Consider the following 18,321-nt stretch of genomic DNA (forward strand, 5'->3'; position numbering starts at 1 on the left):
TGTGCCCTTATACTCTCATTTTTTCTCCAATATCTGTCGAATACAAAAAATCTGATCAACAGTCGATCTATTACGTCTAAAACCACACTGATGATCCCCAATAATTTCACCTACATAAGGAGTTGATGTTACTATCTACAGTCGGGTTCTCAATTACGTTACATTCGCAGGCACAAGGAACTCTAATCACATTTATACAGATTGGTATTTCACAAGGTTTCATCTATATATTCATGCACAGAACTAGGCAAATAAAGTTTCATGCTCTTAAAGTTCATGATCATGTTTACAAATTTTATTTAAAACTTTCCTAAGCAAAGTGTTTAAACGCGGTAACATCATTGTTTTGTAAGTCATTCTTGTACTGTCAATTAGCCATTACTTTTGTTGCAGGTCACAGAACGCCATCTACTGTGTTTTTGATAACTCTCAATTCCTAAAGAAATCTCACTTCAAGAACATCCACCAAATTCTCCACTCCTCCAGCTTTACAGAATTCTTCTTGCCTCCTGCAGGCCACGGTGAAGATAACTTGCATTACAAGGTGCTGAATGACTGGATACTCGCTTAATAGCAAAGCCAAAATAGGCCGAAATTCGAAGTCTTCAGACTGGCTGAAGCTCTCGGCACACACTGGGTCTTGCAGAATGTTTGAAATAATCTGTAAATAAATACACTGCATTACTACTCCTCTGCCACAGTGACATTGAAACTGAAAGAAGCAGCACAAGGAAATAAAGAATAGTTTGATGTATACCTTTGTGCGAGATCGTGCGTATTTGCTTGTTTTCCGCACAGAACCAATACGCGGTAAGTGTGAAATACCACATTCAGTATTCCCAACATAACACACATAACAATTTCCCTCTTCTTACCGCTTAAGCGCGACATTCATTTTACTACTTTAGGCTTTTAACATATTATTTTTAGAGACGTTTAACATAGTAATAATTATAAATTGGAAACTTACCACTGCAATTTCACCTAAATTGCAATGTTAATTATTGTTTTTAAATATTTGCAAAAATTAAGTAAAGTCTACTACTCCACGAAAGCTATTGTATTCCTGATACAAGTAACATTAAGGAAGCCGTGAAAAAATCAACAAGATTCCAGATGCGGATGTTATTACTGCAATATGTTATATAAATAATATTGTTAAAATATTAAAATGAAAAATAAATCATTACATAACCTTACCGTTTGTTTTAAGTTCGCATTTATAGACTGGGGGAAAAAAAAAGACAGACGTATATCACGGCCTGCTGGAGTATAGTAAACACAGAAAACATTTTATAGCAACAATGTTGAAGAAAGATATTTTGGTTTTCCGAAGTTGCCGTCATTAAACAGAAACCAACATGGAGATTTCATTGCAAATAATTAGAAATTCGTCTTTCAGGTATGTAATAAACGATCTTCGCACAAAATAATGTACGATACACGAGCAGTATGTTTGTTTACATGTTCTCGGAAATTAAAAAAGCTCAACTACGTTTCGCTTTTTCAATCTTTTCCTCGACCATGAAAACGTCAACATACCGCTCTTGTAACGTATATTACTATTTCCTTCTATATAACCTGAGACCTCCGCAAAAAACTAGTGATCATGATTTTCATTATATGTCGATCCATCCATTAGTGACTTCAAAAGTGCTCTGGAGCAAAAAGATCGTCGGATCGAGGAGCTAGAGTACAAACTGGACGATTTAGAACAATATCAGCGACGCCAGTGTCTGCGTATTTTTGGTGTAGGTGAGAACAATGGTGAGGAGACCGATGTGTTAGCGATTAGTGTGGCGGAGAAGGTAGGGGTGGACTTGAGTCTGGCTGACATTGATAGAAGTCATAGAGTTGGTAGGAGAGATGAGAATCGACCCAGACCAATAATTGTGAAATTCGCTAGTTATAGGAAGAGAAGCGAGGTCTTCTGAAACAAAAGAAAATTAAAAAATTCTGGTTGGACAATTCGGGAAGACTTGACGAAAAGTCGCCACAACATCTTACGCGAAGCGATTACCAAATTTGGACAAACCAACGTGTGGACTCAAGACGGCGTCATCATTGTAAAAAGCGGCGACACGAAAAGAAGGATCACCCGTATGGCTGAGATACATAATTAGTAAGTCAAGGCAACTCCTCATAAGTTGTTTGTTATATTAAGAAAGTAATAGTTTAATAATTTAATACTAATTATTTAATTATTGTAGTAATACTATATTTAGTTGCATTACATTACCTCAGTAAATTTAGTCTATTTTTAGTTAGGTTGGCACTATTGCCTATATCGTCCCGCTTTCTGTGGCATGCCCTCAGGCTGATGGCGCTTCTAGCCTCCCCGACCCTCCTCACTGTCGACAACCTGTTCCCACAACTCTATCCACTTGTCTGTCATCCTCCCCAACCCCTCTATTGTCTACCTCTCAGCTGTTAAAGCAGTCTTTCTCACCTGACCCCAAATCTTTGAAAATAGCACATTTAAACTGTCAAAGCATTACTCCTCACTTCCAGGAATTCTCTTCTATTTTCACTAATATAGATGTCCAATGTATTCTTGTTAGCGAGACGTGGCTAAAACCCTCGTTGTCTTCCTCACTCGTTCACTTAAACGGCTATACGTTATGTAGAAATGACAGATTATACAAACGAGGGGGTGGAGTTTGCGCATATATTAGGAATGATCTGCACCCTAAAATTATTCTAAAATCACAAGGCGATGCATTACGACCCGAATATTTGTTCGTAGAAATACAAGCAAGTCTTCATAAATGTCTCTTAGCAGTTATTTATAAGCCTCCCAAAGCTGGACATTTATCCGATTTAGAAAGCCCGTTAGCCGATCTTTTACCGCAATATGAACATATCTTACTTATGGGGGATTTCAATATTAATCTTCTGGCTGTCAGATCAAATGGAACTAATCAACTGCGTAATTTGTTCGAAACTTTCAATCTAACAATTCTTCCACTCAATCCTACCCACCACACACCTACTTCTGATACTTTAATTGACCTAATCATTACGAATAATTCTGATAGAATTCTAACCTCAGGACAGTTACCAGTTCCGGGAATATCTGGTCATGATCTTATTTTTGCCGAGTACTCTCTTCAGTGCCCAAAAAATGTAGCTAAGGTAATTACTTACAGAGATCTAAAAGGCATTGACAACGACCAACTAATTTCTGACGCCCTACAAATGCCATGGCATACTATTTTTAATTTAATCACAGTTGACGAAAAAGTTGCCACCTTTAATGACATGGTAATACAATTATTCGACAAACATGCACCTTTAAAGAAGAGACGTGTCACACACCGACCTGCCCCATGGCTGAATGACAGTATTCGTAATCTTATGACGTCACGTGACGCTGCTTTCTGGAAGTACAGACACAATAAATCTGCCGAAAACTTTAACAACTACAAAAAACTTAGAAACAAAACCACACAAAGCATTAGGAATGCTAAACGCCGTCACGCCCTGAGTCTCGTCGACCCGTCCATTCCCCCTCGGTGTCTTTGGAATAACTTACGTGATATGGGAGTAGGGAAGAAAGCATCAGAAGCTGAAGTTATAAACATACCGCTTGATAAACTCAATGAATACTTTACCTCACCTCCCACTATACGACCTGAAAAACAGTCAAAACGAAATACAATTAATACTCTCCTAGCTAATCCTCCACCTTCTCGCGAAAAATTTTTCTTCTCGCACATTACTGATTCTGAAGTAAGAAGGGCTCTTAAAAGCATTAAATCTAAAGCACAAGGCACTGATAACATAAGCATAGTCTTTATCAATAAGTTAGTCGATGTCGTGCTTCCCGCAATAACTCATATTTTCAATTCTTCAATTATCACGTCTGTTTATCCGCAACTCTGGAAAACAGCCTTGGTACGCCCACTTCCTAAAGTAAATTCACCTACTTCTGCAAAAGACTATAGGCCAATCTCCATTCTTCCCGTTTTATCTAAAGCTCTGGAACACATCATTCATAAGCAGTTGTCAGACTACCTAATAGAATTTAATCTTTTAGACCCTTTACAATCAGGATTCAGAAATGGCCATAGCACTTCTACTGCTTTGTTGAATGTTACTGAGGACATACGCGCAGCCATGGATAAACGACAGGCTACTGTACTAGTTTTATTGGACTATAGCAAAGCCTTTGATTCTGTTGACTTCGATCTACTATTGACTAAACTACAAACGCTACACCTTTCTGATAGTGCTATCACCTGGATGTACTCCTACCTTACTGGCCGCCAGCAGCGTGTCATATCTAATAATCGTTTCTCATCCTGGCGTACTGTAGACGCAGGAGTTCCTCAGGGATCAGTATTAGGCCCCTTGCTCTTCTCTATTTATATAAATGGAATTTCCAACTCATTTAAGCACTGCAGATATCAAATATATGCAGACGACGTTCAATTGTATATTTCAGCCCGTCCCGACGCACTAAACGATAGCATTAATAGTCTGAATGAAGATCTTGATTCCATCTCTTCCTGGTCTCAACAATTTGGGCTTAACCTAAACGCATGTAAATCACAGGCTATTCTGTTCGCGAACCGTAGATTAATTCCTGAAGTCAACGACCTGAATATTCCACCTGTGAAACTGAATAAAACAATCATCCCGTTTAGCTCTACCGTAAAAAATCTCGGAGTACATTTCGAATCTAATCTAAATTGGGATACGCATATTAAATATACATGTAAGAAGGCATTCTCTATTCTCCATTCACTAAAAAGATTGTATCATTATCCATCTAAATTAAAACAGACGCTGGTACAGACACTCATTCTACCTCACTTCGATTATTGCGACGTTTTATTCAGTGATCTCAGGATTGATTCCGCTCAGAAACTACAGCGTGTTCATAACGCGTGCGTCCGCTTCATTTGTAATGTTCGATACTATGATCATATCTCACCTTCTTTCAAGAAGTTATCATGGCTTAGGTTACATGAGAGGAGAAAACTGCACTCACTTTCTCTCTTATATCGAATTATGCACTCTTCATCCCCCTATTATTTATTCGCTCGATTTCATACTCTCTCTCGCTATCATAATATTAATACTCGAGCACAACGCGATAACACGCTAGAAATTCCACTTCACGCATCGTCTCTGTATTCCTCATCCTTCACTGTTGCTACCTCTCGTCACTGGAACTCTCTGCCGCCTGAAGTCAAGGGCTGCCAAACATTGAATTCTTTCAAATCCAAGTTAGAAAATTATCTTATGACGAGTTGCCAAACTAACTTACTATTATGACAAGTGTTGTATTGCATGTTTCCACGTATTCACATTTTTTTATGTTCTAATGATATTCAACTTATTTTATATTTTTGTTTTCATATTTTCCGATAATGTTATATCTCTAATGTGATAAGTTGAGCTATATATAATCTTAATTTTCCTTATTGTGTGTACTTAGAAATATTGTATTCACTGTATACTTTATTACTGTTTTATTACTACTATTAGTATTATTACTACTATTAGTATTATTATTATTATTATTATTATCATTATTACTATTCTTCTTTATTATTATTATTATTATTATTATTATTATTATTATTATTATGAATAATTGTCTTTTTTTTTGTATGCCTCATTTATTTTGACCTGCTGTTCACATATTATTATGCTTTTTTCTTTCTTTCTGTATGTTATATATTATGTCTGATTTCTTCTTATTTGTTGTTTATTTTTTATTATTATTATTATCTTATTCAGTTTTGTGTGTAAAATTGTAGTGTAATTTGTTAATTTGTAGTGTTTTTGTAACGCAGTCTTTACTCCTGGTTGAGTGTTAGAGAAGGCCGTATGGCCTTAACTCTGCCAGGTTAAATAAATCATTATTATTATTATTATTATTATTATTATTCTTTCTTTTTTTAAATGTCTACAATTATCTCTTACCTGTAAGCTATTCTTTTGAATATCAGGGTCAACAGATGTTATTCTAGTGAGCAATAAGCCCACAACAGGGCTCTGCATCATCTTCACACAAGCGTAATGCTCCCTGGTCAGTTCAGCCAGGATTCCTGCACAGAATTCTTGCATTTTGGTGTCACTCTCCTGAAAATGATGCCATCGGTTAATTCCAGACACACGAGCCTCCTTGTGTAAGGATATGGCATAATGGGAAACAATAACACAAACTATGATGAAGAGGCATAACTTTCATTTGCAATTATGTCATATTTGGCAAATCCTCAATGGCTAATTTCTGACACCTTTTTCAAAGCGTTAATCTTTTATCTATTAATGTGTTAGGTGTGACAGTAATTGTTTTTTTTTTTTGGAATGACTCAATCTGATGAATACCTCATTACTTTAAGTTTAACAATGCTTCATTTTCTTTTTACTTTATAAAGTGAAACATTAATATTATATTAAAGCTCAGTTTATATTTCCTGACTACACAGGCAAAGAGAGAGAGAGAGAGAGAGACAACGTCGAATCCTCTGTCTGTTTTCAGAGATGCAGAAAATGTAGAAATAGACTTTTGCATTATCACCTTCCTTTTCTAATGTCGTATGAGAAGAGTAAGTGACACACACTATAGAACTATATGCAGGAATTAATTAATGCACTCAACAGCCTGAAGGAGCCAACAGAATAAATAAGTTGAAACTGAAAAGAGATCCATGTGAAAAATGGACTCGAGTTTGAAGGTGAAGCATGGTGGTCTTTACATGACTTACAGGTTATGGCTGTACGTAAGGATGAAGTGTTGTTGTTGTTTTCTAATGCCAGGCATTTGACAATAAAGTCATTTGACCTCTTGCACTCCAATATTTTTCAAAGATATCATGGTCAGCCACTGAAGCACAGATTTTGAGGTGTTCCGAATCCATTTCTTGGTTTGAGTTGCACAATGGGCAGTTAGGGGACTGATATATTCCAATTCTATGCAGGTATTTGGCCAAACAATCATGGCCTGTTGCCAATCTAAATGCAGCTACAGACGATCTGCAAAAGAGTATCTGTCGGATACAGGGGGGGAAAGCCATTAATCCTTCCCATTGAAGGCCTTAAGGAACCAACCTGGACAAATACCCAATGTCCCATCCCTACCTTCCCGTGGTGCAGCTGTTAGTAAGCATAATTTTACAAGCTGAACTAAAGGGAGGGGCTACTCATCAATTAGCACTGGTCAGCTTGATGAGTTAATGACTGAATTTGGTATAATTATCCTCTATTCAATACCTAATTCCCTCTTTACCCTTTCCTGTCCAGTCCTCTGACTGAACTCTTACTTTCTTCGACTCCGACGGCATTAGAGCATTCGAGGCCCAGGGGTTAATTTCCCTTTCCTTCCTCCTCTTTCTACTTTTCTGTTCCTAGTGCTGACCTGCTATGGCACTAAAATCGTCCTCCAGTGGCTTAAGGAGGGAAAGCTGGTGATCAACAAGATCTCCCAGCTAGTTCCAATGGACCCGTCGACCAACATCAGGTGTGGTCCTCCAGACATTCTGGGGGTTGTGTGTGAATGAAGTAGCCACCAAAACGTTAAAATATGGTGTTCACTTAAATCGGCTACAACTTGCCATTTTCACTCCAATATGAAAGGATGAAGTGTGTGTGTGTGCATATGCGAAAAGCTGAGACTGATGCACAGATTTACTGACTGACCTCTATGAATGCAGCATACTAGCAGTTGGACACTGTCTTATCTTCCTGCCATCACATCGTGAAAGGTTTCAGTGTACGGACTAAGCTAACAATAATCTTAAGAGTTAGAGCATAACTTCCCATTCTGATTTTACGCACATACAAAATACACGGAATGATTCAACAGGGCTGTTGCACTCCATTGTGGGCAAAACCATTTGCACATTTATAAATGAATATACCCTTAGATTTCTAACACAAAATTACTGTTCTCTCCTATGCCCTCACACTTATGACAGACTGTAAACATTCAGGACCCTCGGAGAGTGAACCTGATAGGCTCATTCATAGTACAATAAATAGCTCTGACTGTGTGACATTTATCAAGTTTGTTTCCTGAAATGTATGTCCTTTTTTTCACGAATAAGGCAGGCGAATTAACTCCATGCTTTGCCATTCAATCAAGAGGTTGCTTGCAGGCTCCCAACTCACCGTGCTCAGCATCTCGATGAAGAATGGTACAACAGAGTCGTCTGCTGTGAGACTCATCCTCACTGCTTGTATACTACACATTTCTGCTAAAAGTTTGGTCGAAAATCGTCTGATGCAAATATCTTCACTTTTCACAAGTGGTAGCAGGTTTTCAACAACTGACAACTCATGTAGGTGTTCCACATTCTCTGGGGACTTCGTCGCATATCTATCTAAGGATGAAACAGCCTGTTAATTAAAACACAATTGTTAAGTATGATGGCTGCTGAAAACATCCACTTACATTAACTTAGAAGGAAGGACTGGTTCAAACAGTCAAGACATACAGAATGACAGACTTGTTTGTAGTTGTTGTTTAGTTATCCGTCTGAAGACAGATGGGAGTCTCATAAGCGATGTCAATAAGACATCATTCACGAGGCAAAACACTGTTTACTTTTCTTAAAAAGAAAAGACATATTGAGGAGCATTTAATGAGAAAATTCTCAATTGGCTTTAAGTGAAAGTGAAATCTGTGAACCGGTAATTCCATCTATATTACCTTCATCTAGTGCTGTTGGTGGTGAACCAATGAATAAAATGGTTGGAAGCGAAATCAAATACAACAAACGATGGGAAACTAAATATGATTGGTTGTATTTCGATTGTACTTGGGGTGGTGCATTTTGTACACTGTGTGAATTGCAATTAAAAATGATCTTCAGGCTCTTCAAAGAATATGTGGGGTACTCATATCATTGCCTTCTGAAAACTTTAGAAAAGGTACTGACAATTGTTTTAAGAGACAATTTCACACAGATGGCTAGTACACATTCACCGTGTTTTACATAACAATATTAACACTTTTAAGTTAATGTCTACATTAACATTTATTAGTATTTAAAACAATTCATGTAAACGAACGGAAGCACTATTTCTTTAATTGCCCACATTTTTCTATGTTCCTTTTACATAGACTGCCTCTATTGTTGTTAGGTTAGGATATGAATTGTTTCTTGTGCTGTTGGTTCCATCTCCCCCCACTCCAGTACAGTATATTGTCGACATCTGCTAACCTAAATGCGATATTCATTACATGAAATAGTTACGTATTATGTAAACGAGGAACAAAAATTTAAATATAAATATGTCTGTTGTAAAAGATAATTGGATGAATATTGCAGCAGGGACGATTTATATACACTTGTTTATTATACTTACTTACTTAATGGCTTTTAAGGAACCCGGAGGTTCATTGCCACCCTCACATAAGCCCGCCATTGGTCCCTAACCTGAGCAAAATTAATTCATTCTCTATCATCAAATCCCACCTCCCTCAAATCCATTTTAATATTATCTTCCCATCTACGTCTCGGCCTCCCTAAAGGTCTTTTTCCCTCAGGTCTCCCAACGAACACTCTATATGCATTCCTTTGCTGTGGTCGTGCCAAAGAATCAGTCCCATTCCGAGGCTTATTTGAAGGATTCGTAACAAGCTGTTTTTTATGGTGAAGGGTTGTTAGCCCTTCGCCCAATCCCCAAGCTGGAGGACCACCCCTCATCGGCTGTCCACGACTGCTTATTCAATATATTCACAGCTACCCTCCATATCTAGAGGCCGTCTCCTCGATCCGCAACCTGAGGACGCTCCATGCCGTGGTGATAGGGACCCACAATACATGGACTTGTTTATTATAGAGTTAAAAAAGAGAATTTCAAACTTAGCAAGTAAAGAAGTTTGAATGTTTAAAATGAATGCGATAGGGTGAAAACTTGCACTAAAACCAGAAGTACCGTAAGTGTAAGTTAACCAACATAAATTGAATATATTATTGTGATGTACCGAAGTACATATGATATTTCCGTGCAGCTATTCTGCATCATCATTTGATGAAAGATGAGTGGAACAGAGAAAAATTCTTTCTGGCACCAGGATTTGAACCCGGTTTTCAGCTCTACATGCTGATGCTCTATCCACTAAGCCACACCGCATTCCCATCCCGTTGTTGGATTGAATCCTCTCACGGAAATATCATATGTGCTTCGGTACATCATAATAATATATATATGTGAAAAAAAAAAATCACTTTGTGATTTAAAGACAGTGCTTATTCCGTCGGATCCCGGCCACTTAGTCATTCTTAACGAGTGCACCTCTGCACATGTGTGGACATTGTGCCACTGTCATACATCTATGACGCAGTGCATGAGGGTAGGCCACTAGAGGGAACCCAAGAGGTGGAACTTAAACTGAGAGGATTCAATCCGACATTGGGATGGGAATCTGGTGTGGCTTAATGGATAGAGCGTCAGCACATAGAGCTGAAAATCTGGATTCAAATCCTGGTACCGGAAAGAATTTTTCTCTGTTCCACTCATCCTTCATCATATAAATTGAATAGTTATATGATAGAAAATTTGTTATTAAATTTGTATATTTATTGTGTATAATCACTATTTGTGCATATATCAGTTTTAATTATTAAGTTTATGTACTTTTGAACTATTAACAAATAATACTAATACTAATATTCTGTAAACATCTGGAAATTTTATCATATTTTCGGAACTGTCTTGTATCTATTTCAAAGTCCCCAATAGATGGTAAAAAAAAACTGCGTCTTCCAACAGGAAAAAAACATTGTCTTTCAATTTGCCCTAATCTATCGAATGATGTACTGATATTTATTTCTGAAGAGGCAGTTGTCTCAAAAATGACCAAGTTTTGTAAACTGTTGTGGACTTGCTTCAACTATTAGTCATCTCACACTGCAGTGTAGAGCATGTAGCACCTTCACTGCAGCACTGGCTTCCATCATGGGGCAGTCACTAATTGTTGCAGAGTTATTAAGATACGAGAAACATAAGCACTCGCAGTTTTACAATAAAGTGAAAAACATCCATCACTATGACGTAAATCCCGCCTTATACTGAGTGCAAAATGCAGCAAGAAAATAATTAATGGTCCTTCATGCAGGCTACATGACTAGCTTTACGATACTTCACCTGCAAGACAACGGGTTCTTCTGTACTTCTGAGCATTAGTACAGCAGTTTCAGCTGTTCTGCTTTCGATGCTAATTGGATCAAAATCTATCTTGGTTGTCTGGGACCTATTCTCACGTTTCTTTTGCTTTGCAGCCATTGTTGCACCAAACAGATGTAGATGAAATTTCAACACCTTAAAGGAAAGGATTAAAACATTAGCTTCCAGTGCCAAATAAATTTATTCCTTCACCAAGCTAGAAAAAGAAACTGGTTCGGTCATGAAGGATGCACTGGAAGGAATGGTGAACGGGAGAAAAGTTTGGGGCAGAAGAAGATGTCAGATGATAGCCGAATTTGTCTAGTAATACAAACTGCCACAGGATTATTCCTAGCAATACATTACTGCCCTAACATTGAAATAGCTTTTTCAAGAACTGCCCACATTTGCCGTGACGTAAATTATGGTTGACTATTACGAACTTTACATGCAAATGGAGCATCTACAGTATATTCTTCATTTGTATTTATCTACACATTGGACGAGGAATATATTATGGATCATATAAATTTTTACATACCAGGTATAGCATTTGTTCTTGACGAATGAAAATTTGTAATGGAAGTTAAGATGCGAATTACTCAACAGACGCGGGGGGGGGGGGGGGGAGCAGCAAACTTCATAACCAGTGCATGTCAGGCAGTTAGCAGAGTCAGATGTCATCGATAACACAGTCACTATTTTATCTACTGGAAGTACAGTCACTACTTGACTAAATATAATGCATGCATTCTGTTCATTTTTTTAATCCCACAGTATTAGCTACCGATATTCAATTATATTTAAAAGAACTCCGTACTTACAGCACCCATGTTGATGCACGGACAATGTACACTCATTACCAAATATAATAGTGACAATGTTACTGTCTTAAATACCACATAATATCACACACTCTACAAACTCAAAAACTAATCGTCTTCCATTTCTTTCACACTTGACATGCCTTCGTCTTCATTTTCATATTCGTTATCTTCGTCGCTGCTTTCCATCCCATTGTCTTCAATCACAATCCTCTCAATTCTTTCTTCCAGGATGTCATCTTTCTCGCAATGCTCTTGTTAAATTTCTTACAGTTTACAACATACTTTTTCCCCATTCCGTTTGGCCGATTTCTTCAATTCTTTGCCGACACAACACTTCGACATCGTTTATTTTAAAAGTGTTATTTCTACTACCAACCCATTGCTTAACATCCCACAAATTAATTCAGTGTGACTCGGTGGGATGGTAAGGTCAAAGTAGTAAGGCTGTATGGTTGTTTTCGGCTAAACAGGTGTTCTGTGTTGGCTTATTGGCTAAGATTGAATCGTATAATTTTGTTTCAGTACAGTACTATTTTCTTATGCCTCACCATGTGAACGAATAATGTGTCTTTCAATTAAAATACTTTGGTTGTTCTTGTTTTTTTTTCCACTGAAAGCCCAAGTCCTTGATTATTGTTCTAAGACTTGTGGATTTACCTTCAAAATTAAGTGTTTTTCAGTTGCTGGACTGGTTAGGCTCACCGCTTGGATATGACTAGCAAGGTCATTCTTCAAAATCTCTTGCGAGCCTGTAAGACACATGAATCATATGCAGAGACTAAGAAAAAGACAGAACATAGGGAAGATTAGAGAATGCTGGGTTTGTATTGGTATAGACGACATACTCACACTGTACAAAGGAAACAAACAACAAATACAAAAACTACACCAATACATAAACAAAATACACCCAAAACTTCAATACACACTGGAACTTGAAAACAACAACTCCATAAATTTCCTAGACATCACCATAACAAAAGTTGTAAACAAACACACTTTCAAAATATACAGAAAACCAACCACCACCACCACCACCCCACACATACACAACACATCGGTTATTTACAAGAAGTCGTCGCTGAACGATTCACATTATTTCCAGGTTAGTTGAATCAACTCATCTAGTGAACGATATAAATCTTTAAAATACTAGGTGTCTCTCTCCCTTGTTACTTGTGAGCCATCCCAAACCCCGACCTCCACCCCTAAGAGCGCCGGTCCTTATATACCCGTCAGTCAAGGCCTTCTGACAAATAAAAGCAATTGACAATAGATATCTCAGTCGTGACAACCTCATAAAATATCCTATCAATTGAATAATCGATCTTGCTACGTACAACATAATTATATTATATTATTACCCATTTCAGCGAGCACTGACAACCACTGCAAAATACGATAATTTGGTCCAGGAAGCATTGTCTTTTGGCACAAGGATGATTTATGTAACATGTTTCTAAATTATTAGTCTTTTAAATACCGGTACATTCTTTAATAAATCACTGAAAAACAAATGTTAATATATAGGAAGTGGAGTGAGTACGAAATTATTATTATTTTTTGGCGCATCATTTTTACGTAAATAACGAAAAATAAAAAGGGATTATTGGAAAGTACGTACACTGCGTTTGTCAAATGCGCATCACCATGCTTTCGAAAAGGCACTTTTAAGTGCCCGACACCCCGCTTTTTTTCATCATGTGCTACAAGTCAGATCATCATCGGGGCTTGCAGCCCCGATACCCCGCTTTTTTCATCATGTGCTACATGTCGGATCATCATCGGGGCTTGCAGCCCCGACACCCCGCTTTTTTCATCATGTGCTACAAGTCAGATCATCATCGGGGCTTGCAGCCCCGATACCCCGCTTTTTTCATCATGTGCTACATGTCGGATCATCATCGGGGCTTGCAGCCCCGATATCCCGCTTTTTTCATCATGTGCTACACGTCAGATCATCATCGGGGCTTGCAGCCCGGATACCCCACGTTTTTCATCATTTGCTACATGTCGGATCATCATCGAGGCTTGCAGCCCCGATATCACGCTTTCTACGTCATGTGTTACACGTCGGATCATCATCGGGGCTTGCAGCCCCGATACCCCGCTTTTTACATCATGTGCTACACATCGGATCATCATCGGGGCTTGGAGCCCCGATACCCTGCTTTTTACATCATGTGCTACACGTCGGATCATCATCGAGGCTTGTAGCCCCGATACCCCGCTTTTTACATCATGTGCTACACTTAGGATCATCATCAGGGCTTGCAGCCCCAATACCCCGCTTGCTACGTGCAAAACAATTATATTATATTATTACCCATTTCAGCGAGTATTGACGACCACTGCAAAATACGATAATTTGGTCCAGGGAGCATTCTCTTATGGCACAAGGATGATTTATGTAACATGTTTCTAAATGCTACGTACAACATTATTTTATTATATTATTATTATTACCCATTTCAGCGAGTACTGACGACCACTGCAAAATACGACAGTTTGGTCCAGGGAGCATTCTCTTTTGGCACAAGGATGATTTATGTAACATGTTTCTAAATTATTAGTCTTTTAAATACCGGTACATTCTTTAATAAATCACTGAAAAAAAAATGTGAATACATAGGATGTGGAGTGAGTACGAAATTATTATTATTTTTTGGCGCATCATTTTTACGTAAATAACGACAAATAAAAACTAACATGCCACATAACATTATTTTAAGAATTACAAGAAACAAGTATGAACAATATTCACCATTCTTAATGATCGGGGGATAGAAAAAAAAACCGTATGGAATAGAAATTACATACAAATGTGCATGTAATAAACAATGAGCAAACCATCTTCGATTAATAATTCCAAAACAACGTGAATATAGAGTGGATTGTGTAGGAAAATAATTTCTTATAAGTTGCTCCCAATGTGCATCATTGTTAACTTATGAAAACAAATGAAAACTAACATGGCATATAAACACTATTTGAAGAAAGATAGGAGATATTAAGTAATATTCATCGTTCTTAATGATCTTCGGATGGAAAATAACAATGAAATATGTATAAAATAGAAATTACATACAGGTGAGCATATAAAAAACAGTAAGTAGAATTATTTGATTAATAAGCTTAAATTACTCCAGGTTTAGTGTGTTGTGTAACAATAGACAATGGAATCGTTCACAGAAGTGAACTATAAATGATGTGAATCGTTCAGTGCATCCATCTTGTGTAACAATACCCTAGAAGTGAACTATAAACGATGTGAATCGTTCAGCGACGACTTCTTACAAATAACCAACACATCTAACCACCCCATACATGCTGCATTCAGGACAATGGTACACAGATTACTCAACTTCCTGTATCTCTTTAGCGGATTTCCCTTCGATCTTTCAATGCTAATCGACAAATCCGCCTCACATCTCTTGGACTTACTTTAGGCTTTCTACTAGTCCTAGGTGTTGTTTTACAAGATTCTGTGGATTTGTACCTCTGCCATATCTTCTGGACGCCAGACAATGTAGCACCATTACCAAGTTTTCTTGCAATTTCCTTGATTGTGTAGCCTTCTTCTCGAAGTATGAGTGTCCTAGAAGATGTTCAGTCCTTTCGTGGATCCATTATGATAAAATGATCAATAAAGTTTGTTGTAAAGCAATCAGGTGTTCACCTAACGAAATCTTAAGTCAGACTAATGATAGAAACAAATTAATGACGTCCATATTTTATGCTACCAGTGTTCAACAATGCTTCTACTGATCAACAATAATCTTAAACTCAGTTTTTATTACAGTACATAATGGGAAATTATAATAAAATCTGAAATTAATATTTAGATCTTAAATGACAAGAACATAATTTCCCACTTAGTAATGATTATTTATTGTTAAAATATTCAGGATTTAATGTAATACTTTTATTATAACCCCATAAGTAACGGGTCAGCATGAATAACATTTTCAATTGTATAAATCTGTGAATTAATACAAATGTTATAATAATTCAGTACAAAAACAAAAAGTTTTCAGAATTATGGCCATCAGTGTACATAAGAAAAGTAAATAAAATGAAATGGTTAAATTTGACATAAAGAAAATTGCTACTGGGTGTTAACTTGACCTAAATATTTCGAATCTATTTAAGTAAAATATGATCTATTATCACTGATATAAACCAAGCCTTCATTGAACAATGCTTGTGCACAACTGAATACTGACAAACCAATCATAATTTAGGGAGACAAAATAAAAAACTTACATAGTTATTGAAAATCAATATTTATTTAGATACTTCTAAAGTCACACAGAAATAACATTAGCATAACATTGCACAGCTCTTCACACGTAACTCCATAACATGCTCAACAATGTATTGTTTTGTCTCTGTTTACATAAATATTCCTACAGCAACCATCGTCAGCGAACAAGTGAACTCTTACAAAGTCTGGTACTGTACTGTATTTATCTCTGAACTGTGGAAAATGAGCAACAGTGATAAATATATTACAATCAACATAGTAAAACCAAAAAACACTAGCAAAATACATAGTAATTTCCAGGTTTTCGCGTTTTCAGCATCCCTGATACCGAAAATATGGCTATGAACTTTCTATCCTTAGTGAAATGCACCACATTGTTATAGGACTAACATTCCTTAGCATAAACAAATTTGTTATGCATGAGTCAACAATGCAATCCAGAAAATAAAAGTTCATCTTTTTATTTCGAGAGTATGTGTTAATGATTTCAGTTATGTTTTTCAATAAGAGTTGAAGAAATTAAATTAATAAACAGTATTATTACTCACATGATGAAGGAACTAAACTGCTACATGCACACACACTTAGGCCGGGTATCGAACCCAGGACCTTTGGCTGAGCATACCAACGCTCTACCAACCAGACCCAGGATGAATTATTCCCTTTACATCCACATATCTGAAGTGGGTCTCTGCTGTCTTGTCAATGGTATGTGGATATAAAGGGAATAATTGATCCTGGGTAGCTCAGTTGATAGAGCATTGGGGCACTCAGCCAAAGGACCCGGGTTCGACATCCGGCCCCGGAACAATTTTTCCCTTCAAATGATTCATGTCAGTTTTACAGAGAGCTATAGCCTACCTGAAAGTCAGATTTATAAGAAAGAAAATGTTTGACAAACTTGTCAAGTGCTTTTCACTTCCTGAAAAAGTGACAAATCATAAGATAATAATATTACTGCACAAGATTAGAAGAATAAATCGTGTTTGATGGAATTCCACCACAACTACATAATTACGAAAAGGCAGCCGAGTCTTCAGAATCCTACTAAAGACATGACCCATCTCATAAAACTGTTGATAACTTCAATAAGACTTTTGACCAACTAATTGTGGCATGCAATGACTTGGCTTGCACACATACCAGGCCATGACAATTATGGTTAAAAGAGGTTTCATTTTCGTTAAGTTAAACTGAATCTCTGATTTTCCAATGGTCACTTTTCTCTGTGTTTAGGAAACATAAACATATGACAAGCTGGCATCTGTCATAACTTTTTCTTGTCACTAGCATTTTAATAATTTGCAGTGAACAGGCTTCTCTCTGCATCTTATGACAATAGGAGTCTCTGCTGTCGTGGGTATTTTGACCATGGTTGTACCATACAGTGTTCCAATGCAGACCGTCCAGGGTTGTCATATTCCATGACCTTATATTACGGTAGTGCAAGTGTCTATCCTAAAGAAACTTTGGCAGCGGTATCCGACCTCAGTATAGGTATAGCCAGTGTTCCTGATTAATGACCTTTAACTCACTGTCCAACTAGCAAGCCCTTATCTTATCGCAGTAACCCCTCCCATGTCATCCAGCTGGTTCGTTAACATAGGTAATCAACTCCCATTATAAAGTTTCTTTCGTCTAGAATGCCAGCCGGCTATACCTAACCTGTGTTTCAGTTTTCAGCGTGAATGGACCTCTCACTCTATGCCAATAGCCTTTTGACGTGATTACGTTTATAAGTTCGGTTCAATACTAGGACGCCATCCCCGAAAGTAGACTGACACATTTTCAGGTCAGTTTTGTTACGCCTATAATTTCTAAACTACACAACATACAGTAGCGTGCAAATTAATCCGAACAACGTAATTACTTATGCAAAAACACTCAAAAAAAAGGATCTAAGACATAACTCAGTAATCTATGTGGCCTCCCTTGTTCCTAATAACAGCTCTGAGACGATTTGGCATGGATTCCACTAATTTCCCACAAATATTCTTCATTTCTTCATCGCGAAACCATACACCAATGAGGGCAGAAATCATCTTCTCCTTTGTAGAACAATCCATTTTTTGCATTCTTCTTTTGCAAATTGACCAC

At 37.3% G+C, this 18,321-nt stretch overlaps 1 protein-coding gene and 1 long non-coding RNA gene across 8 annotated transcripts in view; one reads left to right on the plus strand and one right to left on the minus strand.

The window, feature by feature from the left end:
- The window catches only part of LOC138696994 (uncharacterized), a 164,614-nt gene that overhangs the window by 66,911 nt on the left and 79,382 nt on the right, over positions 1-18,321 (plus strand). The window lies entirely within an intron of this gene.
- The window catches only part of LOC138696990 (armadillo repeat-containing protein 3), a 35,144-nt gene that overhangs the window by 14,393 nt on the left and 2,430 nt on the right, over positions 1-18,321 (minus strand). For 3 of the 7 annotated variants that reach the window (XM_069822567.1, XM_069822561.1, XM_069822568.1), the window contains exons 2-5: positions 11,113-11,286; positions 8,128-8,355; positions 5,938-6,096; positions 452-661 (exon numbers count right to left, since the gene is read on the minus strand). In XM_069822567.1, the coding sequence (XP_069678668.1) occupies positions 452-661; positions 5,938-6,096; positions 8,128-8,355; positions 11,113-11,250 (735 nt within the window). In that variant the 5' untranslated portion in view covers positions 11,251-11,286. Of the gene's footprint in view, positions 1-451; positions 662-5,937; positions 6,097-8,127; positions 8,356-11,112; positions 11,287-18,321 lie in introns of those variants that run through there. The other 4 variants (XM_069822566.1, XM_069822565.1, XM_069822562.1 and 1 more) reach the window with 4 other exon arrangements.

This window comes from Periplaneta americana, chromosome 3 (assembly GCF_040183065.1).
Source record: "Periplaneta americana isolate PAMFEO1 chromosome 3, P.americana_PAMFEO1_priV1, whole genome shotgun sequence".
Classification (NCBI taxonomy): domain Eukaryota; kingdom Metazoa; phylum Arthropoda; class Insecta; order Blattodea; family Blattidae; genus Periplaneta; species Periplaneta americana.